At 40.4% G+C, this 27181-nt stretch overlaps 2 protein-coding genes and 1 long non-coding RNA gene across 13 annotated transcripts in view; 2 read left to right on the top strand and 1 right to left on the bottom strand.

Annotated features, from left to right (window-relative positions):
* Svopl (SVOP like) overlaps window positions 1-9519 on the top strand; it is an 81207-nt gene extending 71688 nt beyond the window's left edge. For 7 of the 8 annotated variants that reach the window (XM_031381556.1, XM_031381558.1, XM_031381557.1 and 4 more), the window contains 2 exons: window positions 2623-2736; window positions 9230-9519. In XM_031381556.1, coding sequence (XP_031237416.1) covers window positions 2623-2736; window positions 9230-9331 — 216 coding nt within the window. In that variant the 3' untranslated portion in view covers window positions 9332-9519. Of the gene's footprint in view, window positions 1-2622; window positions 2737-4926; window positions 6009-9229 lie in introns of those variants that run through there. The other variant, XM_031381561.1, reaches the window with a different exon arrangement.
* Window positions 9520-10820: 1301 nt separating this feature from the next.
* Trim24 (tripartite motif containing 24) overlaps window positions 10821-27181 on the bottom strand; it is a 129115-nt gene continuing 112754 nt past the window's right edge. For 2 of the 4 annotated variants that reach the window (XM_031381554.1, XM_031381553.1), the window contains 9 exons: window positions 26307-26480; window positions 24079-24214; window positions 22937-23009; window positions 21413-21581; window positions 20788-21116; window positions 20000-20132; window positions 18208-18282; window positions 14442-14591; window positions 10821-13787 (listed from right to left, as the gene is read on the bottom strand). In XM_031381554.1, coding sequence (XP_031237414.1) covers window positions 13578-13787; window positions 14442-14591; window positions 18208-18282; window positions 20000-20132; window positions 20788-21116; window positions 21413-21581; window positions 22937-23009; window positions 24079-24214; window positions 26307-26480 — 1449 coding nt within the window. In that variant the 3' untranslated portion in view covers window positions 10821-13577. The remainder of the gene's footprint in view (window positions 13788-14441; window positions 14592-18207; window positions 18283-19999; window positions 20133-20787; window positions 21117-21412; window positions 21582-22936; window positions 23010-24078; window positions 24215-26306; window positions 26481-27181) is intronic. The other 2 variants (XM_031381551.1, XM_031381552.1) reach the window with 1 other exon arrangement.
* LOC116098740 overlaps window positions 21675-27181 on the top strand; it is a 24218-nt gene continuing 18711 nt past the window's right edge. Inside the window, exon 1 of the long non-coding RNA XR_004121930.1 lies at window positions 21675-22098. This is a non-coding gene — a long non-coding RNA (uncharacterized LOC116098740). The remainder of the gene's footprint in view (window positions 22099-27181) is intronic.

Below are 27181 nucleotides of genomic sequence, written 5' to 3'. Positions count from 1 at the left end.
CTGTGACTGTCACATAGAGCTCTTTCATCTTGTATATTAACCTCTATGACTGCTATCTAATAGACTGTCACATAGAGCTCTTTCTTGCCCCTAGTCTAGGCTCTGCTTTTAGTGTTTCTCCTCCCTGGTGTGGGGATTGAACCCTGGTCCTTGTTCACACTGAGTAACTGCTCTATCACAGAGCTACACAGCCCTGCTTTTCAGTTCTCAGTGTTTTGCAATGATTGAACTTGGGAACTCCCACAAGCTATGTGACCTATATCCTTAGTTCCTGAAACTTTTAGAAGTAGAGTTCTTTTTCCTTTTGACTTAGACAATGTAGGATAAATGCTGGAAAGATGAATTTTAACTGAACTTCCATTTATTTGTTTTTATGATGCTGATTCTACTTAGGACTCAATAAATGCTGTACTGGTTTGTTTTGTGTATCCACTTGACATGTTGAGTCATCAGCGAGGACCCTTAGTTGAGAAAATGCCTCCATGAGATCCAGCTTTAAGGCATTTTCTCAATTAGTGATCAAGGGGGGAGGGCCCAGTCCATGATGGTGATGCCATCCCTGGGCTGGTGGTCCTGAGTTCTGTAAGAGAGCAGGCTGATCAAGCTATGAGAAGCAAGCCAGTAAGCACTTTCCATGGCCTCTGCATCAGCTCCTGCCTCCAGGTTCCAACCCTCCTTGAGTTCTTGTCCTGATTTCCTCCAATGATGGACTATGTTCTGGAAAGTATAAAGCAAATAAACCCTTTCCTCTCCAACTTGCTTCTTGGTCATGGTGTTTTGTCACATTAGAAACTCTAAGATGTATGCTAAGCATGATCTCCTAACATTTAGCTACATCCCTAAGTTCCAGATGATTCCTACAATCATATAATAGCAAACTTCTTGATTATGAAGAATAGAAAGTTCCTTTGGCTAGCTTAGATTGTATTAGGGATGTGCAGTGACAGCTATACACTGGATCGCCATAAAGCAGGTCCCCACATATCTCTAGGGAAGCAAAAGACTAGACAGTCTAGCTCTCTGGCCCTGGCTTGTATAATTAGATGATTTAAACTCTCTTAGAGTTTTACCCAACTCAGGATCTTGAAATAGGTGCAAAGAAAAAACAGGTAGGAATAATTTAGAATCCAATCTAGTGATAGTGAGAATTTTGATGTTCAGTAACAAGTGTGTTGGACTCTAGGCATGCTGTGTGGTGACCTCACCATGCACTGTGCAGGTTATCTAGTCTCCTTTGGGTTCTGTCCCTTTTCTGTTTTCCCAGCCTCATGCTTCAGAAAATTTTATTTTGGTGATGAAAATCAAAGAGCAGAGAGCTAGGTGACTTGTGCCTACAATTCTAGCATTTGGGAGATAGAGAGGAATTAGGGGTTCAAGGCTAACCACAATTATATAGTGAGTTCAATTATATAGTGTAGTACATGAGACCTTGCCAGTTCTAAACCTTTCAAAGTAACCCCCCCCCCCCATATGAGTATTAAACTATCATGTTAGGTCAATTCCAACTAATTAGAGGTTGATGTGATGGGCTTTTTTTTTTTTTTTTTCTCCCGTATGTGGTGTTATTTGCCAGTTTGGAAGGTAGTAGACTTTATATACTGGAGTTTGGTTTCTGAGTTCGGTAGTATCTAGAGACCCAAGACTTTAGGGCAATAGTTATTGTGATGAGTCAGGGGCAAGATCATCTCTAAATTGACAGGGTTGGATTAGACTCAGTAATTTCTAGATCTTTCACAATTGTAGGTAGTCTGATGTTAGCAGGCCTTCTTGTTCTTTTTGCACTATAGGTGACTATTCTGTTAAAAGTAGCTGATAACTATCAAGTTCTTGACTATCTGCCAACTATCTGGGCACTCTCCTGGAGAAATGGGTTCATGAAGTCTTTGGTTAGCCAGTAGCAAATTAAGAAGATCCAGCCACAAGTTGTATATAGACTGACAGAAACCCTTTCTTATATGGGGGGGGGGAGGGGAGGGACATCAAAGGGAACATTTTGACAGTTAGTCAGCTGGGTGTGGTGGCATTCACCTTTAATTCCAGAATTTAGAAAGCAGAAGCAAATAGATCTCTGAGTTTGAGGTCAGCAGAGTGAGTTCTAGGACAGTCAGGGCTACAAAGATAAACCATGTCTTAAACAAAACAAAACAAAAAATGTTCTGACAGTCATAGAAAACATTGTGAAGAGAGAAAAGACAGTAGCAATCTTTTCAAAGACTCTGGAGATGATCTCTTCTGAAAAAAAATAGTTATGTTGCTCTGTCAGAAGTGAAAGAGGGAATGGAGGTTTTGTAGAAAGTATATCACAAAATGAGATTAGGAATTAAGTAGGCCGAGCAGCTGGGAGAACAAGCAAACTTTACTGTGTCTTCAGATATTGGAATCTGCTCTAGAAGTACCAGACAGGTAGGTGCAAAGAGATGTAAGGTGTCCAGTGTATATTAATGCTAGTCACTCAAGATGCCTGTCCCAGCTTGGTCCAATCAAACTGATGTTCCAAAGGCTCATTAACACACCTGGCTACAAGGACCACTTATTATGTATTTGGTGACACACTTTCTTTGATATCAAAGGCCAGTGAAGTGACTGGGGCATAATGAATCAAGTCATTCTTTTTGACTACAGGTCTTAATGAGTGCCTCATTCTTGGGAGCCCTGTGTCTGTTCTCATCTGTCTGTGTTGTGTGCGCCATTTCTGCATTTACTCTTCCCATTGAGACCAAAGGACGTGCTCTGCAGGTAAGTGACTCAGGGCTTGGATTTTCTTTTAAATTTGTCACCTAAAAACAATTTCTATGCATGTGTGTCTGTGTCTGGGTATGTGACCAAGTGTGAATGTCCTGGAGCTGTTGTTACAGGCATTGATGAGGTGTTCACTATGGGTGTCAGCTGAGAACTGAACTCAGAACAGTAATTCATCTAAGCCACCTCTTAGCTCCTTAGCCGCCACTTTCGGCCAAAGAGAAGCTTGGGCTATGGGTAGCCTTTATTAAATCAGGCAAGGAATTCTCATTAGAGGATCCTGATAGAAATTCTGAGTCTTCAGTCTCACATATCGTTTTTATCAGCAATAAAGGTGAAGTTAATTAACAATTCACTTCCTTTTTATGTAAAAGCCACTGTTGGACAAACAGAGAGCTGGGTTAAAACATTACCTCAGAGCCTTTGGGATGCATGGTCTGGATGCAGCAGACTAGGTTCCTTTCCCTAATATCTGTAGCAAGTGCAGTGAGTGGTGGACATTTCAGTGTGGATTCCCTGGGCCAACTGTTTTGGAAAACCTAACTTCAGGCATCATGTACTAGTGGTTTCTTTATCTAGAAGCAGGCTGGTATATGAGCTGTGACCTCCAGTCCCACTGCATCTGGAGAAGAGTTTCAGAGCTGAATGTAGCCTATGTAGCTAAGACGACGCCTGCCTGAGCAAATGTCGTACCAGACCACCACGGCACCTAATGGCTTCATCTCCGCAGACTAGTTAGTTCTGCTGGAAAGGACTGGCTTTTTCCCCTTTGAGTTCTCCTTTCTCGTTCTTCCTTTCATGATTGGTCTAATTAACATTATGAAGGCATTCATTATGAAGGCAGAAGTATTTGGCCTATAAAATGAATTTTGGCCTCGAGCTTGCTCAGTTCTGTGTTTGGCTGCTTATTTCTCTGCAGGCTGTGGATGAAGGGAGGGCACAGGCTCCTTAACATAGATCTGTGCTCCAGTCCCTAGGAACTTGGGACCACGGCTCTCAGTATGGAACACAGAGGCCTACCAAGATCTGGTTATCACCGAGAAAGGAGGATCTGGGGACTTTTCTATCTTAGAACACAGTGCTAACAGAAATAATCTGCAGTTGATCCCGTCACTGAGTACTAGTCAGACAAGAGGACTCTTATAAGGGATCACCACACCCGTTAATGCAAAGGATTACTAGGGGCAAGTTGGGCACATTTTAATTTTCTATTTTCTTCCAAAACTTCCATTTCATACATTGGTGGTGACCCTCCTGCCTCAGCCTTCTGAGTGCTAGGGTTATTAGGTATGAGCTACTAAATTTACAAATAAGAATGAACCTTCTAATGCATCCCGAATGTGTTTCACAGGTTTCCAAACCATACCCACCTATAAAGCCAGTCCTTCTATTGCTGGGGTAGGACAGAAATTTGGCACTGGGGCATTGTGAACCTTTAACAAGGTTCAATATATATACACAAACACTCCCTGACCAGTGCATGGTAGTATTTTTAGGAAAATGAAAAACATACATATACATACATAGCTCACTGCTGTAATCATAGTCACATGAACATGCACATCTTTTTAAAAACAAGAGAACACCAGAGCAATAATTTGGATAAACCAACTTGGCCAATAGCTTAGTACTGAGTCAGTAAACTTAAAAAGCTCAATCATTAAAGAATGTGTATAGGGCGGTAGTGGCGCACGCCTTTAATCCCAGCACTTGGGAGGCAGAGGCAGGCGGATTTCTGAGTTCGAGGCCAGCCTGGTCTACAAAGTGAGCTCCAGGATAGTCAGGGCTATACAGGGAAACCCTGTCTCGAAAAAAACCAAAAAACCAAAAAACCAAAAAACCAAAACCAAAACAAACAAACAAAAAAGAATGTATATATAGTGCCAGGCATGGTGGTGTACACCTTTAATCCCAGCACTCAGGGGCAGGGGCAGGTGATGTGAGTTCAAGGCCAGCCTGGTCTACACAAGAGAGATCCATCACAGTCAAGACTACATGAAAAAAGATGATACTTGAAAAGAACAAAAAACAAAACCAGAATGAGTAGAGTGTGAACTTCTTTAGAAAGATCATATCTGTATTATACAAACTTTAAATTATAAAGATGGCATTGTAAATGATGTATCTAATTCCCTGTAAATTAAGAACAAAGCCTTACTGACTAATTTCTTTTTTTCTTTTCCATAGCAAATTAAATGAGGACCTGCAATACTATGTGGAGAAAAGTATATTTGATCTTCACTAAGTTATTATTTTTTAAATGGGTTTATTTCTGCACATGGTAATTAAGAAAGCAAGTATACATTAAGGCAACCAAGGCACACAGAAAGAATGCAATGGGGCTCTTCCTCAGGAAACAATCTATGAATGCCTCTTCTAGGGTAGACTTAGCCACATTGTAGTTCATGCCTGAAATCCCAGCATATACAGGTTGAGGGGGCAGGATGATCAGGAGTTCAAGGTCATCCTCAGCTGAAAAGTAAGTTTGAGGCCAGCCTGGGCTGCATGAGATCCTGTCTACAAACAAACAACATCCTACCCCAACACCTTTTACCCCTCAAACAAGCCAACAAACCCTGAGACTGAATACCAGGGGATGGTGAGGGTGGACGATATGCTTCTCACTTGGTATCAGCCTTAGACAAACACTTGGTATTGCCCCATACGGTCTGTGGCTGAAGGACAGAGATTCTGTAGCTAAGGCAAGAAACTAGACGGATCATCACTGAATTTAAATTAGGGCCTTGGTAGTTTACAAAAGAACCACTTTATTCTGTACATGGCTAGCGAGAAGCTGGGAATAAAGTTGATTTTCTCCATACGCCATTACTCTTTTAATCACAGGAGGGCATTTCTCTTCCCATGATGCACGCGCAGCTCTCCTATAACTCGCATAACTTACATACTGTTTGTGGACAAGGCGCTATATGGGGCTTTGGTTAGGCACGCTCTACTAGGAAAGACATGCTGTGGAAAGAAACCATCTAAAGCATCTGCTTTAGATAGGTTTCTGATTTTGATTTTTGCTCTTCAGGCTTATTATGCAGGGCCACTATGGTTTCAGAGCGTCAGGCTGGCCGAGGATCCCCCTACCCTCCTTTATCAGTGGAAAAAGACTGCAGCTGCAACCACAATGAAATGCTGTGTTAGCAAACTGCACACGAGAGGCTATGCATGGCTTGAAGTCAGTTTCTTACAATAAAGGTGCAGTTATTAACACATTAGTAAAAGTTAGTGCCCAAGGCACCTAGTGGAAACCAAGCAACTCATCTTATACAAAATGGCACAGTGTGTGTATATCCTTCCTTACACTCTTGCCATCTCCAGGTCATTACAACAATGCTATGTATAAAATAATAACAAAGATGTCTATTTAGGATGAACACATTTTATTTTTTTCTTTTTGTTTTTTTGAGACAGGGTTTCTTTGTGTATAGCTCTGGCTGTACTCAAACTCTGTAGACCAGGCTAGCCTGAAATTTAGAGAGATTCACCTGCCTCTGCCTCCTAAGTGGTCACTGGGATTAAAAGTGATCACTTTTCCACCCAAACATTTATGAGTAGTTGAATCCTGAATTTGAAATGCATGGATCGGCCCAGCTTGGTGGTGGCCTTTAGTCCCAAAATTCAAAAGCCAGCCTAGTCTGCATAGAGAGTTCTAGGACAGCCAGGGTTACATGCTACATAGACCCCATCTCAAAAAACACATGAATTTGAAAGACAGCAGTATAGGCTCTATGTATAGACACATGGGCTTTCTTACAGACCTAAAAAATTTCTAACTTCAAGCTATACAAAAGAGTTCATGTGATAATCTGGTTAACAGGCAATAATCTTTAAGCCCAGTAATTATTTCAGACCTAATATATTTGATGGAAATCTATGTTGGCTACACTTGCAGGAACAAGACAAGCTACCCACAGCGTTATAATTGAGAATCTCATAGCTGAAGTTCTCAGACATTTATTTAAATCAAAGACTAGCAGTGGTGGGAAACCAACCAGAAACAAGGCTGTACTCTCTTAAGATTTCAGAACTCTTGGTATTTGTGGGATACTCAGGTTTAGGAACTTCATGGGACGTCCTAGCACTGCCTAGTATTCAGGCTTCCCAGACAACACCAAATCAAGTCTATAGCAAGCTATTAGAATAATTTTAATAGAATCCTTGATAACTCAGCTTTTCAACAACACAAATCGCAAGCTGTTTGTGGAAGTAGTAGAAACAAATTCCAGTCTCCCCCCCATTCCCCCAAAGGGTTTCTCTGTATAGTCCTGGCTGTCCCGGAACTCACTCTGTAGACCAGGCTGTCCTCAAACTCAGAAATCTGCCTGCCTCTGCCTCCCAACTGCTGGGTTTAAAGGCGTGTGGCACCACTGCCCAGCTCCAATTCATTTCTTAAAAAGCTTTTTATTGTGAATTTCACATCATGAACCCCAATTATTCATCTCCTCCTCTCCATATCTGCCCTTGAAACCTCTTCCCCAAAATGAAAATAAAACATCTCACCATGAAAGATGTGATGTGTGTGTGTCCAACTCTTTTGCCCAAACAGCTTTACGTGCAAATGCTTATTGCAGTGAGTCACTGGTCAGGTTCGAGGCCTCTGGCTTCTATTACTATCAATACGGGTTCCTTACCGGGAGTCCTCTGGAATACCCTGGTGCTGGGCTGGTTCTCCTGAGTGCTGTAGCCTTCGAGGGCTGGGCCCTATCTCCCCATCTCATGCCCTTGGGTTTGGCTCACCAGTGACCACACCATCAGGGCCAGCTTTATTGTGTGGCCTAGGCAAGGTACAGGGCCCATTCTCCCAGAGTTGGAAAAGACCAGCTCTCCCATGCTACCCAGGTGAGGGTGTGGCTAGCTCTCTTTCATGACCTTGGGGCCAGTTCACCTGTGTCTGCCCCACGAGGTCCATCTCTACTGTGCTGCCAGGTGAAGTGTGGGGCCCGATCTCCGGAGTGCAGAAGCCAGTGAGGGACAGGGATAGCTCTGCACAGTCCTTGGACATCAACAGAGTCCCTGGAAACATCCTAGACCAAGAACGTCTGCATGACCTTTGGTGGTACCATGGACCAGAGACATTGACAACAGACCCCACTGATGTAGGACCATGGACGCAGACATGGTCCTTGACAGCAGCATGAGTTTGGACCTCACCATGGCCTGTGGTGGCCGCACAGGCTCCTCACATCAGGCAGTTCCTTACCACCCTCTCATCTCCAGGCCCACCCCTCTTTCTTGTGTGCACATGGGTCTGCTTCTCTTTTTCCCCACACTTAGTGGCACACGGGCTAGCTGTGTGTTGGGGGTCGATTGCCCAAGTCTCTCTCTCTTTTTTTTTTAAAGTAAGAATTTATTGGAATTCTTTGGCAGATCCCTAAACACTTGAGTCAATATTGGCTGAGGTACTAAAGAATAAAAAGTATAGAAGAACTGACATGTCAGAATCTAATAGTTTTACATAGAGAATTTGATCTAAGACTCTTTAGAGTATAAGCTATAATAGGCAAATGCTGTCTATAATATGCTAAATTTTATTTTTTTTTGAATTTCTTAATATACATGTCATTAGTGTACTGTTAAAGAGACTAGATTGGACAACCACTGTTACTGTTGGTAGCAGACTTTCTGGCTCACTTGCCATAATGCATAAGAACACAGGCAAAGAATTTATTTCTACAATTCCTGCTAAATAAATAGTGAGGGGATAATTAAACAACCCTTCTTTCATGTCACATTGGAGAATATGAAAAGACAGATTTTGTTCTATGTTATAAACTACGAAGGAAGAAATTTGTAGGATTCAACTTAGGTCTATCTATTCTAAGTCAAACCAATTATTTCCATCAAAGAAAGATCTGTTTGCTGGGTTGGCTTTCTTTGTTGTTCATTTGTTTTTTTAAGACAGGATTTTTCTCTGTAACCTCAGCTGCTTTAAACTTGCTCTGTAGACCAGGCTGGCATCGAGCTCAGAGGTCTGTCTGCCTCTGCCTCCTAAGACAGATTTTGTTAAATGTTATAAACTACCAAGGAAGAAATTTCTAGGATTCAACTAAAGTCTATCTATTCTGGGATTAAGTGGCTGGGGTTGGCTTTCTTAACACCATCATTAGAATACCCTTAAAGAGGCTGGATTAGGAGACCAGTATCACTGTTAAAATCTACTTCCAAGGAGGAAAACATTGCAGTCTATTTTTCTTTCTTTCCTATTTGTCAGGGTTTTTTTTTCTTGGCTTATCTAAGGTCAAGGAAATACATATTAGAACTAAAGTTCTGTTGTGTATGGACTGTAGCTCATGTCTATAGGCAGCAATGCTATATATAGCTGCCAAGAATATACAAGGACTCGGATTAAAGAGCTCAAACTAGGTAAAATGCTACTATAATAACACTGTTTTCACTAAGTCTTCAATTACAAAAGTCTCTGCTGTGGTAAAAATATTAAAGTAAAAACTCACCATTTTTTTTTTTTTTATTAAATTCAAAGCACCAGTCTCTCAAGAAACAAAAACACAGTCTAAAATCACTACTGCCTCAGCTGTCCTTCACTTGTGAAACCTCTCTGGAGAAGCTTGTGACCTGCGCATGAACAAGGGACACCTGTATGGGAGTAATGACAGAATCCCTACCCATGGCAAAATAAATGTAAAATTATCAATTATTATTTTTACATGGAGCTATCAAATACTTTTAAAAATATGACATGGTTATTTGATTAAAAAACAAATATAGTACTTTAACTCAGGAGGTCATGTCTGCAATTTTAATTATCAATCAAATCTATTTCCCTCATTCATATGGACTTTAGATAAAACAGAAAAATGAATACACTTTCTCTTTATAATACTTTCAGTTGAAACTCAAAACCTTTTGTTTCTCAGGAAGCAACTCACTTTAGTTTGGCTCAGGCCTCAGCAGAGGGAGAGCCTCCTTTGCATGTTCAACAATGTAAACAAAATCTGTCTGTCCTGCTCACGGCAGGGAGTGTCCTGCTCACGGCAGGGAGCTGCAGATGCACCTTTGAAATGAGCAGCTGGCAGTGTAGTGACCATTCTGACTGGGGGTGGCCTTCTGACACCAGTCTCAGTGACACTTCTGCACCTACCCCTCCATGTGGCAGACACGCACCAAGCCTATTCTTAGCTTGGAAAAGCAAAACTACCATGGAAGGAAGAGTTTTTATTCTCCCCACTCCTCTGTCCAGGAAAGAAGTGGGGCCTGTGATTTCTTTTCTTTTCTTTTTTTTTTTAGAATTATTTATTTTATTTTATGTGTATGAGTGCACTGTAGTTGTACAGATGACCGTGAGTCATCATGTGTGTGGCTGGTGTTGGACTCAAGGCCTCTGTTGCCCTGCTCACTCCGGCATAATTTATTGCAGCTGTCTTCAGACACACAAGAGGGCGTATGATCATTACCGGTGGTTGTGAGCCACCATGTGGTTGCTGGGATCCGAACTCAGGATCTTCAGAAGAGCAGTCAGTGCTCTTACCTGCTGAGCCATCTTGCCAGCCGCGGGGCCTGTTATTTCAAAGCACAAAGGGACCATACTGCCAGATGCGGACAGAAAGATGTCATTTGCCTTTTGTCTGCTCAGTCCATTTATGCTTCTGTGAGTGTCCCCACTGCCAGATAGATCAGGTGCTTAACAAAAGAGAAGGTTTTTGACTTGGAGTTAAGCAAAACCAAGTCCTTTTCTCATATCTAGAATCTAGGACTGCGTATCTAGAGTCTTCTTTCAAAGGCAATGATCGTGTTCAGTGAGAGCAGTGTGTGTGTGGTAGGGAACTTCGATCCAGGGCTCTCAGAAAAAAAATTTACTGGTCAGAGGTAAATGCTGGAATTTACCTTGTAGGTCAAGACAGCTAAATCATAATGAACTTTTTTTCTTTTTCCAGTTTTGGTAGTGGTGGTCTTACAAACAATATGGGGTAGAGTTTGACTTTTGTTTTTTTTCTTTAAGCTTCTATTACATTTAAAGACCATTTAGCTTGGATCCATTTGAACACATTGGTTCTTGTCAATGACTATGCCATGAGATAGCAGTGTTACTTATAGAAAAAACTCAAGACATTTACTTTTAATAATATATTATTAAATATCATTACAGGAAACATGGTTCTCAACTGTCTTTCAGCAAAAACTAGTAATGGTGAAATGTAGCATTCTGTTGAAAGGTTACTATGGCATAGAATATAATAGTGACTGGGGTATATCAGCAGACATTCTGGCTGAAATACATAAAAATTATATTTACCTTATTTAAGATCTACCTCACCCTTAGTGATAATTCTCAAAATAATTTACATAAGTGCTGTTTTAACTCAGGTGACAGTTATGGAAGACAATCTATCAGAGAACAGTATTCTAAGATAGCAAAAAGAAACACATTGCCTAGAGTTCCACAGCTGGGGCTAGAGAGATTGCTCAGAGGTTAAGAGCATTTATTGCTCTTGCAGAGGACCCAGGTTTGGTTCTGAGCACCGATACGGTGGCTGACCATCCTCTCTAATGCCAGTTCCAGGGTATCCAATGCCCTCTTCTAGCCTAGGTGGGTGGGCACCAGGCACACACATGATGCAAATACATATATGCAGACAAACATGTATATATATGAAATAAAAATAAATAAATCTTTAAAATATTAAAATAAAAAGGTTCCACAGCTGCTACACTTAAAATGCTGGACTAAACCACAAGTTAAACCACTTCCCACAAATAATAAAGTAAGCAAGCAAGCAAGCAAGCAAACAAACAAACCCCAAAGCTGAGGGCATAGTCACACACTGCTTTAGTCCTGAATCAGGGAGGTAGAGGTAGAAGAGCCAGAGCTAAAGGCCAGACTGAACTGAACATAAAACCCCACTTCCCCAAGGGTCTATGTACGGTCAAACTTTGTTCAGACTGTGTTTCCAGAACAAATGTCAGCTGCATATTCAAATCAACACAACAAACATCAGCATACAACACACATTCAGAAAACGGATTAAGACTGTTACAGCGGTTATGTCTAACTGGGGTATTGTATATATAGGTTGTTTAGAGAATGGGAAACTATGGTTAATAAGGCGTGTACACAATGTTCTCCAGCTAGCAACCTCAGCAAGTAATGCTGTATGTATAGAAGTCGCCATCTCGCTGCTCTGTCCCCAACAGGGCCTCGTACAGCAGAGGATGACTTTCAACTTCTGATTCTCCTGCCTCCACTTTCCAAGTGCTGGCATTGTGAGTATGTGCCTGCCACTACAGCTACCGTGTCCAGCTACACTTTAATTCAGGGGAGGCCATGTGACCAAATAAATCCTCAGGTCAGCTGTGTCAACCTAAAGAAAAAAAATTTCTCTAGTCAAACAATTAAAATGCTTTAAAACTAAAAGTTTACTATGGCAAACTAAAACTGTTCTTATAGTTTGTCAAATATTGGGCTAGTACAACAGTACACAATGATTTTATTCTACCTTAATCTGGTGCTTTATGTGAGCCCCCACCCCCCAAGAAAACTCCACCAAACTAGCAAAAGGAATAAATTTTTTTCTCTTTCTCCCAAAGAAAATTAAATTCCAAATTAAGACAGATCAAAGATAAAATATGAAATTGTTAAAAAAAAAATCAAGCAAATAGAAAGCCAACAAATAATAGTTCATAGAATTTCCCTCCCCTCCCCGTGCCCTGCTCATACCACATTCCCCACCAAACTGATCTCTTCCCGACCCCACACCATCCGCTCATTTGAAATGAGAAAGATAGATGAAAGCCCATTCAAGGGAACTTGAATAGGGTAGCCCCGGGGCACAAGCTGAAGAAATCTACCAAATATTGGTGTACCCTATTTACCCTATTGTATTGTATATTTGATGGTTCTACTAAGCCTCACTGTGAGCCTTTGGCTCACACTTTTAATCCCAGCACTCAGGAGGCAGAGGCAGGCAGGTTTCTAAGTTTGAGGCCAGCCTGGTCTACAGAGTAAATTCCAGGACAGCCAGGACTACAGAAATACTGCAGAAATACTGTCTCAAAAAACCCAACCCCACCTTCCCCCAAAAGAAAGAAAAGCCACTAGCAATGAGTATTGCTCTACTAGCTGTGCACAATAAGGGGAGAGTGGAGGGGGCAGATCAAATAGTAACATGTAACACGCACACTTACTTCCCTCAAGGAAGCTGAAGAAAAGGCCAATCTAGCAATACATGAGAGAATGGCACTGAAGACCTGCTATGGCTAGCATCTCTAACAGACAAGATAAAACAAAACAATAACCAAACATTTGTTTTTCCTGATTTCTTTAATGCATCTGCCATCTTACACAGACACCTGTCTCCACCTCTTCCGGCAGGCAGCCTGGCAAAGAACTCTGCTTCCCACTCACATCTGGGGAGGGCTTCTTTTAAGAACAGTAAACCTATCTCCTTACAGTTGGCCATAAGTAATGGGTAATGAAATTAATATTCTAAAAATGGATTATCACATATCCAAATCACACTAAAATCTCAACTTACTGCAAACTCTATTTCTTTCTAGTGTAGCTCTTACTCCAGGCTGCTGTATGAAATCCAACAAGTGACAAGAATGTTTTTTCCTTCTTTGCTCTATCCTCTTTTTCTACCTTTTCTTCCTTCTTTTATTCTTGTACACATTTCCTTCCTTCCTCTTCTTTTTATCATCAATGACAAGAGGTTAAAGAAATGGGTTATTAAAGAAACCAAAGTCCAGTAAACAGCAAAAACAGACCAGAGAGCTCACAAACCCTTCTCTGTCACGGTCTTAGCTCACTGACAAGGCTTTTGCTTTATTTTGAGAGGAGAATCTTGAGCACAGTGCACTGGCCCAGTGCTGTTCTATTTCAGCAGCTGGCGGTCCTCCATGCTCTTGAGGCGCTTCTTCCGGGGCTGTACAAAGTCATCATCTGAGTCGTCACTGAACTTACAGTCTTCTACTTCATGCCTGAACTCTAGCTTAGGAAACCTTTTTTCTGGATAAAGATTCTTTAGAAGTTCTTCAAAATAGCTTTCAAGTTTTATACCAGCATTGGCTACTTCAGAATCAGGCTGTGGGATAAAAATAAAGGTAGGAATTAACACCCAAGAGACCCATGTTTTAGTTAATAGAAATAATCTCTCACAATTCTTTTCCTATTTGGCACACAACTATGAAACTTAGTGGACTCTTGGAAAAGTACTTAGGAATGTCACTAACATAAAACAAATACTAGTCTTGGGCTACACTTTTTACTGACTCATTCCAGAAGGAGTGGTAACGACAGGGATGGGTCACACCAGCAAGGTGACAAGGTGATCATGGGTAGGATGAGAAACGTCAACAAAAGAACAAACAACAACAAACAAACAAAAAAAGACACAGTTACATAAAGTGACATGAGAAGATTTGAAATGAGAACTGTTTGGTACATCCTTACTATTTCAAGGTAAACTCAGGAGTCAAAGTCTAGAAGTGCACAGCTTGCAAATAAAAGGAAGGAATGGTAAATCCTGACTCAACTGTCTCAGCCTCAGGCAGTCTTGTATTTGCACTTACCACACATAAAACTTTGCAAACTCAGTGTGGATAAGGTTCCCTACCATACCCTGGTAGACACCAGACACTGCAAACTTACTCTAGCACAGACATCTTGGGACCTCACTGCTGGCAAGCTGTCTGCTTAAGATAACTCTCCACATTGCTGTGGCCTTGCCCCATCTCACCTCATTGAATTCAGCACAGTTTTGAAAGATCAATCTAAAATCAGCTACAAAGTCTTCAGGCTTTGTATACATGCAATAATCCTCCTGAAGTCTTTTCTTGATGGTTGACAAGTCCATTGGGTTTTTAATTATTTTATAATAATCAGGCACCTTACAAAACAAATGAGTTATTATAATATAAATAAGTAAATTGTACCCGGTCCTACAGTATATGTTATTTTTCTTCAGGTTAGTTTGTCATTGGTGAAAAACAAAATCAAAGAAACAAACACATGTACCTATTATGCTTTCACACAGGTTTTGTGTCAGTCTCTCTAAAAAACTCAATGGTATATATTTACTGTATATACCATGTATATACTGTATATATTTACTGTATATAATATTGGGTATCACAGATAATTAAGTGTAACAAGACTTATACTGAAAGTCTTCCCTCCCCAATTCCCAAGGCATATATATAGAATACCAGCAGACCCATAATCAAGAGAAAATATGCAACACCTTTCTGCATTGGTAGAATTATCTCTACATATCTATTTTTTGGAAAATAACACACAATTTCAGTCTTTATGGCTGACTAAAAATCCATTATACTCATATAACTTTTTTTGGTTTTGTTTTTCAAGACAGGGTTTCTCTGTATGTAGCCCTACAGACCAGGCTTAAACTTGAAGATCCACTTCCCTCAGCCTCCTAAGTGCTGGGATTTAAGGCATGTGCCACTAACACTCAGCAATACACGGTATTTTTTTTTTTTTTGGTTTTTCGAGACAGGGTTTCTCTGTGTAGCCCTGGCTGTCCTGGAACTCACTCTGTAGACCAGGCTGGCCTCGAACTCAGAAATCCGCCTGCCTCTGCCTCCCAAGTGCTGGGATTAAAGGCGTGAGCCACCACCGCCCAGCTCACAGTGTTTTTTAAATCCAATCATCTGCTGATGAACAGCTAGGCTTATTCTATCAGCTACTGTGCACAGTGATATAATAAATATGAATGTGCAAATATCTCCATTGTACAGTGTCCTCTGAACATTTAAACTAGAAGAGAAAAAGTGTAAATGGCCAATAAGCATTAAGGAAAAATGTTTACTAATGTTAGTTATCAGGAAAATGAAAAGTGAAATTACATTGAGATTCTCTTACCCCAGTGCGCGCGTGCGTGCGCCCACATACACACACACACACATACACACACTGTAAATGCTGATGAGGATTATGGGGAAAATGGAACCCTTATATACTACTGGTGGGAATGTAAATCAATTCAGCCATGATGGTAATCAGTATGGGAGTTATTCAGAAACCTAAAAATAGAATTACTATGTGACCTAGTTAACAATGATGCTTTAACGGAAAAAGAGGAGTTCCAAACCAGCAAACGCTACATAGTATCTTCTTTTAAAGCTTTTATATGCTCGTTTTTTTATCGTTAAATAGAAAATAATTACTAAGCTGGGTATGGTGGCGAACACCTGTAATCCCAGCTCATGGGAGGGACAGGCAGGCAGGTCTATGAGTTAGGAGGCTAGCCAGATTTACATAGCAAATTCCAGGCTAGCCAGGAGTTGAAAAAAGAAAAGGAAAGGAAAGAAAAGAAAAGAAAAGAAAAGGAAAGAAACCAAAGAGTGAGTGAGTACTTGTACAGCATGACTGCTCTATCCAGCAACACTATCTTGTAAATTTGATGGAGGGGCCTGGTCATGTTGGTGCAGGTCTTTAGTACCAGCCCTGAGAGGCAGAGGCAGTAGGACCTGTATGACTTCCATACCTGCTTGACAGCCTGGTCTAGACAGTTCCAGGCCAGGCCAGCAGCAGCTAGATAGACAATAAAGACCCCGTTTCTAAAGCAAGCAAACATACCTATCTAAAAGGATGGAGCAACAGGATGTCATCTTGTATTACTGAGTAGAGAAGAGCTTAATCCTCAGCTTTGATACTCACTAGCATGGCCCTACACACATTAACCCTGCTGAAAGTCAGGTCATATTCCAGATCAATAATCCTGGCCATTTCAGAGGATTAATGAGGTGATTTTTATGAAATACTCTTTATATCAAGCAAAAGGAGTTAACTTGTAGCTGCTGGTACTGTTAACAGAAATGTAAGCCAGAATCATAGAATCATAAAAAGAGACAGTTTTGGGTTATATTTTTAAGTATGTACCGGCACAAACGTCTACCTTCTCTTACCCTGCTCCTTTTGGGTATGAAAGCTCCTTTTCCCTGAAGTTCTTATTTCCGTTTTTGGACTGGGGCTTAGCTTAGTAGTGTGTGTGTGTGTGTGTGTGTGTGTGTGTGTGTGTGTGTGTGTGTGTTATCAGAAATGGATTGCTGGTGCAGGAGGATCCCTCCAGGTTCAAGGCTGGCATGGAGTTTTCTTTTTTCTAGTTTGCATTAAGTTTGAAAACCTAACACACTGTAAGTGTGAATATCATTGGGAGGCAGAGGTAGGAGGGTCAGGAAGCTCACAGTCATTGCCCTCTAGACTGTCTGACACATGAGATCCTGTCTTAGGAAACCCAACCAAACCCAACCCAACCAAACTACAACCACGATAAAGAAAACCAAAGTGCAATTTATTCAATTTCAGAAAGAACTTTTAGGTACCATAGATGGAGAAAATATTTTAAGCATGGGATCCTTTCTAGAACTCTAAAGGTGTCAAAGTCACATCATACTTCCAGTATAGCTCTGTATATGTATGTTTGTGTGTGTCAATACACACATACACATATAATGATTCTCCACTTTTTCCCATTATTAAATTGTACTTATTTTTGTAAGTCTAGACCTATAGAGAGGCCTTTATTTAAAAAAAAAAATTAGTGGCTTTTGTCCCCAACAACTCATGCCATATAAGCCTTCTGAGATACAGAAAACATAAAACCCATCCCAATATAAAAGTAAACTGGGTAGGATGAGAAGGATACCCAAGAAACAATAGAAATTATCAGCCAATTTCCATTATCACGCATTTTTAGTAAAATGACTTCATTTGTAGAAACATGAATGAAGCTTGTGATCATCATGCTAAGTGAACTAAGTGACTCAGGAGAAATGGCGTATAGGACATGGAAGGACAGTGGATCTGTGTGAGGGGAGCAAGAGTAGTACCGTCGAAGAAGCAAGACAGAGCAATGGGGGATGTGAAAGACAGATTCTGTCCTCTGTCTTATATGGGATTTAGATTTAAATAAAGCACTCACTCACACATGCATGCACACCAGGAAAGCGTGAGAGGAAGGGAACCAGTGGGAGAATATGCAGGAGGATAGTGAGCGAGTGTGTGCGTGTATTCAAGATTTGGATTAGGCTTCTGGGAGGACAGCTCAGTCAGCAAAGTATCAGCGATGTATGAGGACATGAGTTTGATCACAAGCACCTATGCAAACCTATGTAAACAGCCAGGCATGGCAGCACACACTTCTAATCCCAGCTCTGGGGAGGCAGGGACAGGCAGATTCCTGGGGATTACTGCAGAGCTAGCAGAGACTCATCCTCAAGTCTTAAGTCCCATTGTGATCCTCTCTCAAAAACCAAAAACTGTGTGTGCTGCCTACATACACACACACAAACACACACCTGTGCACACTCCCCCATAGGACCACCCACAAGAAGATTTGGATTAGATATAAGGAATTATTAAAATGATAAAGAAATCAGGATCTCATAAATAAAATTAAAAAAATTATCCCATCATATAAACCGTACTTATGACATTAATATTATCCCACCATGTGAACATGTACATATGACATGACTACTTACAGTTAGAGGAACAGGGTCTTGGAAAGCCAGGCTCATTTCATGGCAGTAAAGAAATAGAAGCAGGCGTTCACATTTCTAATGAAAAATACAAGTAAGGATGAAGTCATAGCTTATTTTCTCAAAGAACTCACAGGTCTCAAATTAAAAATCAAAGCCCAGGGAATCAGAAAGGAACACTGAACCTTTGGGTTTTGCTTTCCATCTGAATTTGCTAACAACTTAGGAATATATGTGTATGTATATGAGAGTCCCTGTAATTGGGTGAATAAGCCAATCACACTGGGGAATACACATTTGTTTCTCAAGAGGAGTGCCCCTCTTTGCCCCCATCACTGCAGGAAGCTCACACATGTATCAATCAGCGCAGTGCCACAGCTTTCCCAGGGAAGAGCTGTCTTTCCTCTCTTGCAAACACAAGTGTCCTGTTGTGAGTTCTCTACTTCCTCCCCTCAGGACCAGTGACCCCTGCCTTCCAGGGAACATATACTGTACTAGTACATCTTCCTAGATGTCAATTTTCATAGTTTTTTTTAAAATTTATTTTGATAAACTTTTTAGTAATAAAAAATATAGCTAAATGTTAAATAAAATTTCATGTGGTCAAAGTATGGAATTATTTCCAGGAACATTAAATTAAAAAAGTAAATCTTACTGTCAATTCTCAAAAGATTCTGAAAACCAGTGATGAAAATGAAACAAGACAGAAATTAAGGTAGACAAAATTTAAAAGCTCAGACTAAAGCTATGCATGGTGGCTTATTCCTGTAATCCAGCACTTGGAAGGCTGAGGCAGGAGGACTATTGTTTGATGACAGACTGGATTAACAGTGATACTCTATCTCAAAGAAACAAAACAAAACAAAAATAATAGTAACAAATAAAATGAAAAAGTCAGAAACAAAGAACAAGTCTGGGTATGTACGTGGAACGCAGAACCAAGTGGACTGTTGCGAACTCAAAGCCAGTGTATGCTACACAGAGTTTTAGGCTAGCCAGGGCTACACAGTGAGGCCTTGTCTCTTCTTGGCCCTACCAAAAAAGCCAAGATTTAGTTGGACTGAAGAGATGGCTCAGTCAGTGGGGGACACCTGGGTTGAATTCCAAGACGGAAGGTAAGGAAGCTAGATGCCCTGATGTACACTTGCAATCTCAGCAGCAAAGAGGTGGACATGGTGGCAACTCAGGGCAACCTTCTCTCTCCTCCCTCCCTCTCCCACCACCTGCTCTGTTCTAGCGCTATCCCTCCCAACCCAACGCCCAGCTCTATCTATAAGGGGTATACAATTTACTCTGCTCAAGAACAGTATTTTAAACACCGAGCTAATATAGTTTTCTTTTTTAATTAAGAAGTTATAGTTCAATGGGTCAAGTGCTTTTTCTGTGCACCTGGATTTGGATCTCAAGAACCTAAGCAAAAAAAGCCAAGCATGATAGCATTCACTTGTAACTGATATGAGGGAGGATGGGGAAATAAGTGAATTCCAGGTACTTGCTGGCTAGCCAGTCTAGCACAATGAGCTCCAGGTTCAGTGACAGGACCTGTCTCAAAGTAAGGTGGGAAGCAAAAGAGGAAGATATGTTAGGATAACCCCTGGTCTCCATGTGTAGATGAGAGCTCATGCACATGAGTGTACACACACACCCACACACACACTATAGCTTACTATTGATTCTTCTATGTACAGAGGGAAGAGAGAGAAATAAACTTATAGGTGAAAGAACTCAGTATAAAATCAATGCATGTAACAAAACATGTCCTAATACTCTAACATGGAAATGTTCAAAAACTTACCCTTTTGTCTATGGGCGTTAACTTAGTAAGGACTTCACTTTTCCTTTTATCTGAGTGGTGACTGGGAGCATCACAATCATATTCAACTTCTGGCTTAGATAAGTCTCGGCAGAAAGTACAAATCCATTCTCCGCTGTTGGGATAATATACCTCTGAGTTCTAAGTATGTCAGATCTCTGTCTTCACCACTACCTTCCCACCACCTGCAGGCCATCTATGACAGGTTTCTTTGGAAAGGGTTTTGTCCTCTGCCTATTTATCACATACTATTAGGTATAAGGCACGACAGAAAAGAAATAGCAGAAATTTGATGCAAAGGTCTAAGAAGTTAACATTAATGTCTGAGTAAACATCACACTTGTGACCCTCCCTCTATCTCCTCCATGCTTGGTTACAGGTGTGTGCCACAGGGGCCCAGAGTGGGCCTAATGACTGTTTATCACAACTGATGAGCTTTCTGAGAAGCACGAAGACTAGGAAGCAGGGTACAGGAAGCTGTAGGGATTCTAGAGTATGTATTTGTGCCAAATAAAATTTAAATCTTTATAACAATTGTCAAAAGTTCATTACAATTTTAGATTTAAAAAAAATCCCTTCTCTACCTCCCCCCCATGTCATTCCTTCCCAGTTGTACCCCCTCCCCACCCCTTCATGTCACTCCTTTTCAGGTACATCCCTTTGCTCTAGAATGCTGTCCCCTGGGCATGAGCATGCCAGCTAAGAAGTTCTAGCACTAGGCCACACTCCTGACCCCGTGCTTTATACTTTAGACAGATGTATTGTTTTACCTTGGAAAATTTGTCAATGTGGGCACATGACAAGTAAGATGGAATACTTTAGGACATTTCTCACAGCATAGGAGTTCCCCGCCATTTTGACAAACAGCACACCAGTCTTCATTGGGGTCATCCTCCTTCCTTGTCTCTGCGACATGCACAGGGGACTTCTGGGAGGCATCTGGCCACTCGGATTTTCCATTTGAGGAATTTTCTTGATGGAGTCCAGGTTGATCTCCTGTACTATCAGGGGCATCAGACCGTAACACAGTTTCCTCAGAAGCAGAGCTCTGATTGCTGTTTAAAAGGAGGGAGGTAAGTATGCTTCTTGGATAGTTAGTCTGCAACCAAAGAGAGGACAACATCATTTATGTACATACGCATGTTTGAAGGGGACCCTTTAATCTCCCGATAGCTACAACAACTAAAGACTAAGTGAGCAGTGTGGAAGTCAACCCCATCAAGTGTAAAGATGGTTATTGTAGCTACTGACTCAAATTATACATCAGACACTGTGCTGGCTAGTTTTATGTCAACTTGATACAATCTGGAGTCATGAGAGAAGGGCAACTCAATTTAGAAAAAACTTTTCTTGCTTCTTAAATGGGATTAGTACTGCAAGTATTGGTATAATTACATTTTGAGGTCTAGATTCTTCATCTGATTCTTGTTTTACTATAACAACAGGAAAATCATAATTTTCAGGTGGCCCACTGTTTTCTTGTTTTATTCGAATTGGCTCCAACATGACTACTGGGACCTTGTGAGTAGAATCAGCTCCTGCTGGTTTGCTGGAAGAGCCAGAGCTGTGAGGGAGAAAGATGGAGAGGGAGACAAAATCAGACAACCTAAAAGTGGTAAAGTGAACATTCTGGAATACTGCCACTTCACAATAGCAACAGTGAATGATGTTAAAGAGCAGCTGTGGAATGCAGCACTTGTTTCCTTGATGGTGACAGAAAGGCCCTACATACTAACCTTCTAATGAGATTTATCATGGATCTGAAAATTAGTAAAACCTGATTTATACCTAAATGACTTGACTATTCTAAGGATCTATTTTAGAGCCTTAGATCTGGTGTCTTAGAACTAACTTTTAGTCTTTTCCAATGTCCTGTCTAGTCAGTGACGATAGGAAATCTACTCTCATGCACAGTTTGTGCTAAGATGCTAGAATATCACTTGCTGGCTTCTGCTCCTTAAAAGTGGTGGCTGAATAGAAACCTTGTGGTATTAGCCACTCTGCTATTAAGAAGGACTACAGCAAACTTTCTCCTGGAGAATGCTGCTTTCTAATGATGAACCCGAGATTTACATCTAGAGGTAAGTTTCAAACACAATGAGGGCAGAACTAAATAATAACTTAAAGTAGGAGCTTAATTGTAAAAATTTCTTTTAAAGTAGAACCAATGTTTGATCATTACAACAATAAGAGAATTCTGAAAGAGATTGTTTCTTCAGTCTGAGACAGAGGCAGGGACAAGTAAAGAGACTAGTATTATCTACATGAGTGAGTTCCTGGCCAAGCAGAGTTATACTGTGTAATATTCTGTCTCAAAACAACAACAAAAAAACCCCATAAATATTGCTTTGTTTCCTAAATTTTTGTTACTATGTTATACCTTTTGTCTTTGCTACCATGATGTCAAATACTATCTTATTTTTGGCATTTAAACAAATACTTTGTCTTTAATGTTGTACTAGTTTAACTATTATAATATTAATTAAAAATTAACAGTAGAAAAAATACACCAAGTATCAAAACATTGACAACTGCAAGAAATTATATGCATAGTTAGCTCTTCTTGCACATGACCTTCACATATGTGGATGGGAAATACCTTGTGGGAAGAAATGTGCCTGTAACTGAACATGTACAAAGTATTTTTCTTTGGGGTGGGGGATGTCGTTATTTTCTAAACAATGCAATATAACAAGTAAGTATGAAACAGTCAAATTGTATTAGGCAGCATCAGTAACCTAGAGATGATTTAGAACACACACAAAGATATGACCAGATTATATACAAACACTATACCATCACACCATCAAGAGGACTTGAACATCTGCAGGTTTTGGGTCACTCAAATGGGCCCTGGAACCGATTCTCTATGGATACCGAGGAAAGACTATACCCCAAAATATGGTTAAATCTGTTTACCTTCCTCGGCTTCCAACGCTGGAGGCACTAGGTGAACGTATTGGGGGATGCACGCTAGTCATAGTAACAGGCCCTGAGAAGGAAATAGACATACACAGGTGGATTAATAATCTATGCATTCAAGTTTGTTGAATTGCTCACTTAAATTATACACCTGGAGTAATATTTCCAGTGTTTCTTGTGGCAATCAATTAAGTATAATGTGATTTGATTGTCCTGCCTGCATGTATATAAGTGTATCACATGCATGCAATGCTTGAGGAGGCCAGGACTCAGATCACAGGCAGTTGTAAGCCGCCATGTGGGTGCTGGGAACCGAACCATGGCCCTCTGCAGGAGCAGGAAGTGCTCTTACCCAGTGAGCCATCTCCTTACCTCCCTACATTAAACATTGTTAAATACAATTAAACACCAACAAGCAAACCAACCACTTAAACTGCTCTCTTCTTTTGTATCCTAACTAATAAAATTTGATGCTAGACAAATTACATTCTGAAAGAGACAATATCACAGGCAACTAAATGTATTAATGACACTGTGATAAAACATTGCTCATTATTTGGCTATAATGCCAATAAAATTTGTTGAAACTAAAAAAAGAACCTGTGTTTCCTTCTTTGTGAAGAATTCTAGTTTTACATAGTAAAAACCTCAGGCGGGTAAAATCGGCTCAGTGGGTAAACACACACCACCTGACAACCTGAGCTTTGAAGCCAGGAACCCACTTGGTGGAAGGAGAAAAATCAACTCCAAGTTGTCCTCCGACTTCCACATGTGCACTATGGCACAGATGTGAAAACACACACACATAAATGTATACAAAAGAAAACCTCAAGATATAGTAATTATTATTTAAAAATTGAGGCAGAACCCTCACCAACAGCAAAAATGAGGCAGAAAGCAACCTTTGATTATTATGAGTAAAAATACAAGTTAAAACCAGAAAACATGCTGGGCAGTGGTGGAGCACGCCTTTAATCCCAGCACTTGGGAGGCAGAGGCAGGCAGATTTCTGAATTTGAGGTCAGCCTGGTCTACAGAGTGAGTTCCAGGACAGCCAGGGCTACACAGAGAAACCCTGTCTCAAAAAACAAAACAAAAAAAAAACAGAAGACATTTACAAATGCAAAAGGTGGCCTTACCTGCAAGGCCTGGGGATGGCACTGATGAATTTGGTGACTGCACTGTTCTGTTTGATGGAGGTCTCTGCTGGCCGTGGTCTACACTTGTGTCTTTCCTTGCAATGTTGTCCAACATGATAGTACTTGAACAATCAATCTTTCAAGAGAAAAAATTATTTCAGGGCAAATTAATGTTGAAAACTAAAAACTACTGTAAATTGGTAAGAAAACTTCAATCCTGAGTACTATCTTTTCTTCCTGTTTGTTGAGGCAGGGCTTCTCTCTGCAGCCCTGGCTATCTTGGAACACAATTTATTGAGCAGGCTAACCTTGGAACTGCCATCAACCCAGCTGATTCTGCTTCTTGAGTGCTGAGATTAAGGGCTCACGTTAGACACAAACTGAGAAGTTCTGTAGACAACTTCCCCCATCAAGAAACTAAAGGTTACTCTTTATATTCTACCAATGGTAAATATACTGAGAATAAATGCAGCACATCATGCGCGCGCGCGCGCGCGCACACACACACACACACACACACACACACACACACACACACACACACACACGGTAAGTTAAATTTAATAAGTTTTTATGCTTTAAACATAAATGTTTTGTCATTCCTAAATACACCAAGTTTCCCAGAAACATATACAATTCCTTTATGCCTTTGTAGCCTTTCTCAATTGGGATTCTATAAGAGAACTGTGTCCTAAAGCCAGAGTATAAAGTATACATAATGAAATAATACAGAAAAAAGGGAGAAAGAAAAATTCCATTTTCTATGGAGTCTCTCTTTTATGGGGTTAGGGGCTGGGAGACAGGAAGTAGACAGAGTCATTTGTATTTGAATATTCTTAGGCACTACTATAGTCAATAATTTTCAGATGGTGCATAAAGGACTGGGCTTTTTTTTTTTTTTTTTTTTTTTTTGGTTTTTTGAGACAGGGTTTCTCTGTGTAGCCCTGGCTGTCCTGGAGCTCACTTTGTACACCAGGCTGGCCTTGAACTCAGAATTCCACCTGCCTCTGCCTCCCACGTGATGAGACTAAAGGCGTGCGCCTCTGCCACCACCACCTGGCAGGACTGGGCTTCTTAATGTAATAAAAATAATTTATATTGTAGAATAATCCTAAAAGCAATTTTTTTTGAAGTCTCACTTTGGTTTTAATTTTAGATATTTTCTTTATTTACATGCGAATTTCTCCATTCCCAATTTCTCCTCCAAAAAACAAAAAAACAAACAAAAACAAACCCCTGTTGCCTCCCCCCTCCCCATGCCTGCCACCCCGCCCTCTGCAATTTTTTTAAATTTATATTAAGTTTTCCTATGTTTGACATAAGCAAGAATGCATTTAAAATATATGCATTATAAAAGCTGAAATGATTCTAGTGAGATTAATAATATGATTAGGAAATATAACTGACCTCAACTTGAAAAAAAATCAAAGAAAAACTAAAGTTTAATCTTATGTATACATGATTCTTTCCAACTAAAGTGTGTAGAAAGTTTACAAGTGTAAATGTCCCATGTTTGCTTGCGTGTACGTCATGACACTGAGACGACCTAACCTTGCAGGGTAGAAAAGGGAAAACAGGACTGGAGAGAGCTCAGCAGTTAAAAGTGTCAGGTATCTTCCAGAGGACTAGGATTTCACTCTAGCACCCACATGGCAGCTCACAACTGTCTGCAACTCCAGTTCCAAGGGTCTGATGCCCTCTTTTGGCCTCCAAAGGCATCAAATACTCATGGGGCACAACATATGTGCAGGCACAGCACCCGTACAGGGAAGCCAGCAACACAACACTGTTATTTTCTGCCTTTAGACAGATTCTTTTAAAAGTCCCGAAGAGTGACTATATGACTTAATATGCTCAAGTAGGCAGGTGTGGTGTTCTGCCTCTTCTGCAGCCTTGCGGGCCTGACCCTTCAGGAACTCCTCGGCTCATACTCCCTACACTCTCTCATCTCAACAGCCCAGCCTTGCCTTCCATCCCACTTCCCTCCTTCCCAGCCTCGATTCTATGACACATCATCTGCAAACATCCTTAAGGTCAAAGCCCAGGAAAACATTCCTTTGCATGTCCAAATATTCATAATTTCTAATTTTATTCACATTTTATTTCTAAAGAATAAGACTAAGCTTTCAGAAGTAGCTGATAAATCAATAAACCCAACCTTAAATTAAATCCAAATTTGCTGCCAATTTTCAGATGAGGTTATTAGTACAGATTTTACATAAACTTACATCTGGAAGAGAAGGAAGATTGTAAGACCCTCCCACTGGTGCACTCAGATCAATCATGGGTGAACTAAAAGCTTTTCCATCGTACCCAGCTGCACTTGTGATTGTGGGACTGGAAGGAGTGGAGGAGCAGCTACTGGCAGTTGTGGGCGTAGCCTGTCCACTGCTGATCTGCCACTGGAGTACAAAAATGAGAAATGTAAATCACCACTCTTTTCAGACATCAAAGATAGAAGAAAAGGTCTGTTATTTCTGCTCAAATGTTATTTGATTGGAAAGAACACGAGAAAAGAGAAAACAGAAAGCATATTATGTGTGTGTATACATATGTGTTAATAATATCAAAAATAAATAAGCTTTTTTTTCTGGTAAAAAAATAATTAGCATATACCAGAAAACAATCTCACATCCTTGCAACATATATATGAATTGTACAAGAAACGTAAGCATACAAAAGGCAAATTCTTTGAAGTAAAGCTAGAGAACTGATCGATCCATTTTCTTTTTTCCCTACCTGAAATGCCTATAAAGAACTAGCCATAAATTAGGGCAGTAAGATGTTTATACGTCTCTCTCTTACGTTTCATATATGAACAAGTAATTTAGCCTTACTGAGGAAAGCCTTCTCATTCACATTAGAAGCTGAGATAAACAAAAACAAAGATAACTCTAGGTATACTGAAGGATACAAAAGTGAATCTCGCTGTTTGCTGTTTGGTTGCTTCAAAGCAAACACAAAATACAGTATAGATGGATAGTTAGACAAAAAGGCATATGGTCAATATGTACTAAGGCAAGGGAAACAAACTGTTCCCTAAAAAATTATTTCAATATTTGCTGTGTTTGAAAAACATGAAAACTCAAAATAAATCTCGGGG

The sequence above is a fragment of the Mastomys coucha genome, unplaced genomic scaffold (assembly GCF_008632895.1).
Source record: "Mastomys coucha isolate ucsf_1 unplaced genomic scaffold, UCSF_Mcou_1 pScaffold20, whole genome shotgun sequence".
NCBI lineage: Eukaryota > Metazoa > Chordata > Mammalia > Rodentia > Muridae > Mastomys > Mastomys coucha.
Note: the sequence above shows the minus strand (reverse complement) of the source record. Positions and strands in the feature narration are given on the sequence as shown.